The sequence below is a fragment of the Impatiens glandulifera genome, chromosome 2 (genome assembly GCF_907164915.1).
Source record: "Impatiens glandulifera chromosome 2, dImpGla2.1, whole genome shotgun sequence".
Lineage (NCBI taxonomy): Eukaryota > Viridiplantae > Streptophyta > Magnoliopsida > Ericales > Balsaminaceae > Impatiens > Impatiens glandulifera.
The window spans coordinates 27,273,958-27,282,515 of NC_061863.1; the positions used below are offsets into that span (position 1 = coordinate 27,273,958).

The 8,558-nt window shown below is 33.7% G+C and overlaps 1 protein-coding gene across 5 annotated transcripts; it reads right to left on the reverse strand.

Moving 5' to 3' along the window:
• Positions 1–4,114: 4,114 nt before the first annotated feature.
• LOC124926306 lies at positions 4,115–8,558 on the reverse strand. 5 transcript variants are annotated; one of them, XR_007098341.1, is made up of 7 exons: positions 8,409–8,558; positions 7,908–8,032; positions 7,588–7,784; positions 7,355–7,459; positions 5,894–7,253; positions 4,959–5,031; positions 4,115–4,481 (listed from the first exon to the last, which is right to left on the reverse strand). XR_007098341.1 is itself a non-coding variant. In XM_047466501.1 (5 exons), exons 2-5 carry the CDS (start codon positions 8,002–8,004, stop codon positions 5,901–5,903), a joined length of 1,752 nt encoding a protein of 583 aa, XP_047322457.1. In that variant the 5' UTR covers positions 8,005–8,032; positions 8,409–8,558; the 3' UTR covers positions 5,583–5,900. The 5 variants fall into 5 exon arrangements, 1 of the variants encoding a protein (XP_047322457.1); XR_007098340.1 differs by having other exon boundaries at positions 5,879–7,253; XR_007098339.1 differs by having other exon boundaries at positions 4,116–4,457.

The window sequence follows — 8,558 nt, forward strand, 5'->3', positions numbered from 1 at the left end:
TAAATGTAACAAATATTGTAAGTATAGTTCTTAAAATGATAAAAATAAATAAGTGAGTCTAAAATTGAAATTTTTTAAAATAACAAATTTCACAATAAATATTAAATAATGTAAAAGGTATTGCACACTTATATAGTAAATTTGTAGCCTAGAGTGAATTTATTTTACCAAGAAAACATTTGTTCTGCAACATTATCCGCAATAATTATCATATAAAAAATGGTTAAAATAGTATATAATGCAACAAATAATATGTTTTAATGCAATATTTGTTGCATATGCAATATTATTTTAAGAGAAAATTAGAAGTATAAAATACAAAAGGATATTTAAAAACTTTAAAAATCATAATCAAAATACATTAAAATATTTAGTCATTGTTTTAATATTTAGTCATTGTTCAAAATACATTAAAATATTTAATCATTGTTCTAATATTTAGTTTTCGTATATATCTTATAGAAGAATATTTATTTCATGATAGGAAGTGATATTTGTGGTAGTTACATGAGCATTAATACTCATCGCCTCCATTTGAGCATGTAGAATTTCTATTTTGGGTGATATAGCATTTGCTCTAATAGATATTTGAATATCAATATCTATATCTATATGTGGCTGATGATTTGTTTTTATATAAACGGTTAAATTTTAAAATAGCTTCTTCACTTTTCAACAGTAAAAACTAGGATTAGATGTTTTCTTTCATATGCTGATAGTAGTCTTCTTTTTTTTTTTTTTTTTTATGAGAGAGGGCTATTTCTTAAAAAAAAAAACAATGGACTGTCCTTTTGCATTAGAAAAGTTCCAATCACCCATTGAATTGCATCATTTTCGATAATAAATGACTTAGAAAAGGTTTGTAGATTAAGAACATGAGTACTTGATAATGCTTTCAGTAGTTGTCCCATGGCTAACCCAACTTCTTGTGTCCATTTATAGGACCCTTGCTTGAGAAGGTTTGTTAATGGGCTGTCTTGTAGATTAAGAACAAGAGCACTTAATAATGCTTTCAGTAGTTTTCCAATGGCCATCCCAGCTTCATGCCCTTACTTGAGAAGGTTTGTTAATGGGCTAGCTATAACTTCATATTCTTGAATGAATCTCTTATAATAAACAGCCTTATAATAACTAGCAAGGCTCTAAGAATCTTCTAAATTGTTATCTTTAGTGGTCCTGGCATTTTTGTTTGTTCAACTTCAATTCTTATTGCCTCAGAATATGAAAACTCATTGTAAATGTTTCCAATGCACCTTTGAAATTGTTGAGAATATCGTCAAAGAAAACTAAGACAAATTTTTTCAACATTGGCTTAAAAATGGTATTCATATGGGCTTGAAATGTAATAAGCACATTAGTGATACCGAAAGACATCACTACAAACTAAAAAAACTCTAGTTGTTGTGCAAACTCTTTCAACAATTGGAGATTTGCTTTGACTGTAACTTCCAATAGTCCACGCAAAATCTTCAAGTCATATCATTTTTATGAACCAGAACAAAAGGAGCTGAGAAAGGGCTTTGACGGTCGCGAATGACCATCTTTTCAATTCAGTCTTTTATACTGCAGGGTATTAGGGATGTCCTTTCCTTCAACACAATATAGTTTTCATGATCTCTATAAGGAGGTAACTTTGTAACTGGCGAAAGAAGATTAGAAACATTCTGAAGCAGCACAGTGAATTCTGAATATTGTTTCGTTTATTGATTTGTTTCTTCCATACTGCAGAATGCCCTATTACTTTTTTATATTACTAGAACAAGTGTCCCTTCAATCAGTTTCTGAACACATTTGACAATCTCGTTCCTTCTAAAAATTGCATTTCAATTTTGCTATAGCCTTAGAACTGTCACCCATCCCTCTGATGTCGTTGAATGTTATTGTCAATTTCTAGCAGTTCCAATGGATCACCCGTAATTTAATTCGGGTCCGAGCCAATAACTCGAACGCGTTCGGTTTGAGCAACCATTTAATTCTCAATATCATATCATAACAGGGTATTTTGAGAATATGCATCTTGGCAGAATTCAACACTCCCAAACTTCCTCATTTAAGTTGAATAAATTTATTTAAGCTGGTTAATGTTACTCTTTTAGCCATTATTAATGGACTTTTACTATGTAGGGTCTGCCATCTGGCTCAAGATACTTGAATTGACAAAGTTGTGTGTACTCTCTTGGTCGATAGGAATGGAGATCAATAAGTTGCTAAATTACCCGTTTTCATTGTTGAAAATTTCTCATTTCCCTCTATTGAGTGTATTGTTGGTTGGTCCTCTGTTGGTTGGTCCTTGATTGTCCATTCTTCGGTCGGAGTCAAGTTCCATCAAGGTATACAACTGTGCTTTAAACTTATGTCCAGGGAAGAACTTTTCATGGCATGTATAACATAAGCATTTAAGCTTCCTTTATGTTACTATCAGTGTTCTAAACGGCGGTAGGCGGTGGCGGAGCGGTAAGTGACTGCCTACTGTCTCGGGTGCCTAGGCGGTGCCTAAGCGGTGCCTAAGCGGTGCCTAGGCGGTTGAATATAAATATAATAAGGATGTTCTATAATTATCATTTTACTAAAAAGTCAAATTAAAATTCTCTAATATAGTAACATTTAACAAAAATAAGTATGTAGACGAGCTGAAGAAGAGATAGATGATTAGATGATCTAAGAAGATGTAGATGATCAAGGAGGTGAGGTAAATAAGATAAGAAACAGAAAAGAAGAAGATAAATGAATTGGAATGTAAAGAGCCATTTCAAAATTTAAATAAATAGTGGGTGATAAAGAGTTTTTTTATTAAATATATATATACATATATTAATATTAGTAATTAATTAATTAAAAATAATAAATAATTAAATAATTTGACCGCCTCATGTATAGGCGGAGCGGTGTTGGACCGCCTACCGCCTAGGCGGCCGCCTCGACCGCCATTTTAGGGTCGAATCTTGTGAGCAAGCGAAATGGTTAAATTCTTGATTGTTCTGCATTTTAGGTTGGTTTCGTTGCTGCGTATGGAGTTGGTAAAAGTGGAGGTCCTTTATTTACTAAAAATCATAGGACCTTGAGTTCTTGGAATGTCGCTTCTTGCACATCTCCGACTTCAATAGGCGAACCAAATTCGGATAAGCTCATAGATGCCCTCAGATCACTGTTCATCAACAAATCTGCTGGAAAGGTTGGTATTTTATGCATCAAGTTTACAAATTTGCAATTATCTTCTTGAATCGGTTCACTTTGTCAGAATTGGATTAATTCCACGAAAGGTCAAAAGGTTTAGGTTCGAAATTTCTCAAGATTCTCCTTTTCAATTCATGTTACTTAACCTCAACCTTCATGTTTTCTTCGTCAAATCGTGGAAAGTCAATCTTGGTCAGCATGCTTTGTACTCCTATTTGGGTGTACATCAAATTGATGTTCTTGTCGAGCATTTTCTTGTGTGATATCTTCTGGCTCTTTGCGTTCTTGTTGCAGTTTCGTCATGCCTCGTACAAGCACCTCGATTTGCTTTTGTATGTATTTCCTATTGGGAATCAAATTTTCAATAGTGTTCCGCAAGGCCCCTAACTTTTGTTGACGGGTATTGTGTTTATTGGGTCATATGGGTTTAAAGATATTGTTGTGTCAGGAAGTTCTTAGATGCTTGAAAAAAAGAGGAATAGTAAAGAATCAAGACATGAAGAAGATGGTATACTTTGAGAAGGTGATGAGGGACTGAGAATGAACTTAGGTGAGATATGACTTATAAGTGCTCCGTTCAAAATTATCATCATATATATATCCCTCAGCATCCCATCCCATTCCATCTCCTCTCCCTATATCTTATTATTTAGCCATTACATTAGTTGTTATTGAGTGGTAATATTACAGTATACATAAGTACGACTCTTATTACAATATATGATTGCTGCCTATAAACATTAGCAGATTGCATTAAACTGAGGGGAATGTCTAACTATTAGGCGAGATTAAAATTGTGTCAACATATTCATTCATAGCTTATTACTTCTTCTATTCGTCCTATTTGTAATACTACTAAACGAACTAATTGTAAAAAAATGAAGGAGAAGAAATTGATATATTTTGCGATTGATTTAGAATGCTAAACTATTAGAATGGAACAATAATTCATAAGAAAATAAAATAGACTAAATATTTGTTGAAAGACACAACTCAACCACTTGAAGTTCAAACTAGGCAAAAAAATACAGCCAAAATGAGGAGGCCACGAAGATCTTGATTCAACAAAAAGGTGGATTTAGAGACAAACACCGAAAAGTAGGACAAAGTCAAAAGATCTGCATAGTTTGAGATGTGGAAAGTGTGTAGAATGACAGTTGCTGGATTACCATAACGGAGCAAAAATCTTCTAGTTGCACAACACTTGAATATATGCGGTGATGTGCATAGTGGCGTCGTGGAGTGTAATGACAGCTGCTGAATTGCCAATATGGGAAAACAATCTGCAGAATATATGCGGAGAGGAGCTAAAAACTAGTCAGTTGATACAAAAGAATGAAAAACACGGCCACAAACAGCACAATATTGTCAAGGGAATTAGTCCCTTGGAAAACCAAGATGCAATATGTTGTTTCCAGATATAGTGTTGAAGTCAAATATAGGGCTTCTCTCTAGAAATATAAGGAGCTATCTGGATAGACGTGTACTCATTGAACTGGTATTACCAATGAGTTGTTATGTGTCCAGTCTTTGCACACATTGGGATCTCACCTTTTTTTTTCTTTGTATTTATGTAGAGCTCCACTGTATCATATTATTCTATCAAAAATTGTTCTCTTCTATAAAATGTAAAAATAGTTTACTATACTTGATTCTATTATGCATGAACTGCAATTAAAAAAGGAGAAACTGAAATAGGACAACAACTAATGCAAAATGTGCGTGGAAACTACATCGACAAATCATTACCTGCTATTAGAGAAAAAGCAAGTGAAAAGTAATACCTTTAACATTTCTTCTTCGCAAGTTGCCCAAGGATCCATTCTACATCTTGATAGTGGAATTGAAGGATAAATGCTGTAAATGGAAACAAATTGTATTAAAGACAAATACTTAGTTGTCTTAAAAAATACATCATTTTACGCAAATAATGTAGATATGTGAACCCCACACTTCAATGTGTACTAAAGATAAATACACAATTGTCTTAAAAAAACAAGGATAACAACAAATAGTTGTGGGTTCAAGTGGCAACTAACAGAACAAATTGCAAAGGCATTAAATTTTTTTCTAGAAATTTGAATTGGGCCCACGAACCAATTTTAAATCTACTCCCTTGCACTTGAAATCATTCTACATGTAGAATTATTTTGATAAATGTTTTATCTTTTCAATAAAGATATTAAATAATTTAGATTATATTGGCAAGAAATAAAGTTCTAATAATTATATTAACAATTGAAAAAAAAAAGAGGCATGTCCAAGTGTGAGCATGCAATGGCCATGTAAGGCGAACATTTTTTCTTTGCCTAAGCACAGTTAGACCCAGTAAAGATTCTATCTTGACCCATTAAACTAGAAGTTAACTAGGCCTGAAGACAAAGTAGCACATAGTCCACACAAAACAACATACACCCACTTTACTATTAAGTTAATTTAAAAATTAAATGAAAAAGTGTATGAAAATTGTTATAACTTGTAACTCAATTAACACATCATCATAAATTATAATAATATAAAAAATTACACTAAATATACTTAGAATTTAATTTTGGTAGTAACTACAGCAAAAAACATAAGTAGTAACTAAATTCAATACTAACATCAATAACTACTCTAAAAAACTTAATAATAGAAGTTAAGATTTCAAAGATCATAATGTAATTTAATATTTTGTAGAGAATCTTAAGAATTATACTTGAACCTTTTTTATTTTTACCAGGGGATTAATATTGTTCCTTTTCTTGTTCAACATAAACCACCAGCTCTCTGCATAAATTACTATGTGCTTGCTGATAATAATCCTTCTTAGTAATCTGTTCACCTCTCAGGTTATGTTCAGTTTCACACTCAGACCCAACATGTGCCTCCTCTATAGGGGCAACCATTACACCAAATGATCCACAAGATGTCATTCTGCCTTCTTCAGATAGCTGATTGCGATCAAGACATGATTCGAAAGGTTCCTTTTGTTGCCCATGCTTCTTAGAACCACATTGTCGCTTATTATGAGTATACTGATCTTTTCCCTCCAAATCATATCTTTTTGAATTTCTTTTTGGCTGGGATTCATTCTTAAAACTCAAGTAATCAATCAGACCTTTCCTTGCTAAAGATAACTTTTTCTTTGCTTCAAGATGCTCAGAAATGGCATTGGAATGTGAACAAAATGGACAATAAAAGTGTCTACAATCATCAGAGAGCGCATCATAACCTAAGCAACTTGGGTGGGCCCCGAGTGTACAGGTTCTTGTACTGCAAATCAGCAACTGACCATCTCTGTTACACTTTATACAGAGATTAAACTCTGTCTTTTGAGTTGTTGAAAAAGTATCTTCACTAAATGTGCACTGCCATTTCAGGAATCTTTGTTTTTCCATCTCAATATCAATCTTCTCATCATCAAAGCCATCACTATCGCCCTCAGTTTCTCCATCATCAACACATTCCATTTTGGTTCTGTCACGGAGAGAACAAACTGATGGTCCTATTGGACAATCATTGTTTTCTTTCTTCGAAAATATGTTCTTTCCAGAACCATGATCATGGATATCTTCCTTAGACCTCAGTTTATCCAATTTATCAACTTTGGATACAACTGTTGTTTTAGAATCTGTCTCAACCAAATTCTCTGACAGTTCAATTGAAGCCATTGTAGATAATAAGGTGGGTTCATTTTTCATGCTAGCAGCATGTTTAGCCTTCTTGGGAATATGTAAATGGGAATCACTCTCATCCTTAGGACTATTTCCATCATTGAGGTGTTCTGGAAATTTATCTTTTGATGTTGGATCAATCCTTTTGCACATAGAGGAAACATGGTTTATCTGTATTGGATCTTGGAGGCTCTGATTAGAATATGAAGATTGACATAAAGCCATGTTTCCTTGCATTGAAATAACTTGGCCACTATGGACTCTTTGTTTAACTTTGAGTGGAACTGCATTGCTCCAAGCTTCATGATTATTTAATGAACCATTAAGAGATGTTTTGTTTTCTGATAGATCACTCTTTGACAATCTACTGCTCTTCTTCAAGGATTCAAGGATTGGATGACCTTCCCGAATTACATTTTTTATCTGTTTGTCAAAAAGAATAGATATATCTTGTTTATTTGAAAAAAACTCACAATATAGACATTTTCAATATTAATGATTAAGCACAGAGGAAGTGTCTATACCCGTTCTAAAGCACAGTTAGGCAAACTGCGTCTTTTATTCTGAATAAGGGTCTGAATATCAGAGTTCAAATCTGATCCCTCCTTTTTCACAGTAAACACAGAGAACTGTATTTCATGCATATAAGTTAGTTAGATGTTTGTTTATTGAGGAGACAGCTGAAACTAGAATACCTGCATTGCATTGCACTTGGTTTCTCAATAACCGAAAACACAGTTTACGGAAATCAACATACCTTATGTAGCAAAATTTGACGAATATCTTCATGATCCGTTAATCGACCGATTTCAATGTTAGGAATTGGACCAGTGAAAGGAGCATTAAGATTTCCACGCTGTTGTACCTGAAAATCTTCCAAGCTTTTCAAAAGAAGGATGTTTCTAGCATCTTTTCCTACATCATCAGTTATTTCAGGTGTCTTCGCAACTAAATCTGAAAACCATAATTGATAATATCAATAATATAATTTTTTAAGCCCTAAAAAAGGAGCTAAGACAATAACCAAGAGAACTGAGAAAACAGATCATTTTAGCGAGTTAACAACTTCGCACGTACCAGTTAATACAGACATATCAATTTCCTTCACTTTTGCTAAGGCTTCAATCACCCAAATCCATGGAAGGGTGGAAGAAGCAGAATGCTCGGTACCCATTAGTGTGTATGATTGTTTCAGAAGTTTGCTGGACCAAAAAAACCATATTCCAGTCTCAGATCATTGATCTATAATATATTTTCAATTTTTGATTATATATGTATCAATAATATAAAGGGGGGAAATGTGGCAATCGCAATGTAACCCATATTTGTGAACCGATAACTCTTTAATGAATAGACAGTATTAGTTGAAGCCTTAACTGGCCAAAGGAATTTGCAGTAATCATATCTATTATTCACATAAACATCTTCAATCTAGAATCTGATTATACCATGTTCTACGCAGGTATATTATTGATCTACTAGTGCAATGCAAATATGGTTATTGATATGTACAACGCAGGTAGATTTTTGATCTACTATTTCTGGGCCAAGAATGAGCGACTAGGGTTTTTCAAATACCTCGAACCACCTTCGTCAGACTCTTCTTGTCTAGGACCGCCACTCGCCAACCGCTTTCAGCCACCTACCGCCGGGCAGGAAGGTCTGAAGGGACTTCCATTCCTATCTAGAACGACATGCAATAGGATTTAGGTCATAAAATATAAAAGA

Excerpts from the sequence above, each read along its gene's own strand:
- LOC124926306 (XM_047466501.1), bottom strand. The coding sequence starts at position 8,004 with ATGGGTACCGAGCATTCTGCTTCTTCCACCCTTCCATGGATTTGGGTG. Across the intron at positions 7,785-7,907 it reads TGATATGTCTGTATTAACTG|ATTTAGTTGCGAAGACACCT; the intron begins GTACGTGCGAAG and ends TATGGTTTTCAG. Across the intron at positions 7,460-7,587 it reads GTCAAATTTTGCTACATAAG|TTCTCTGTGTTTACTGTGAA; the intron begins GTATGTTGATTT and ends CATGAAATACAG.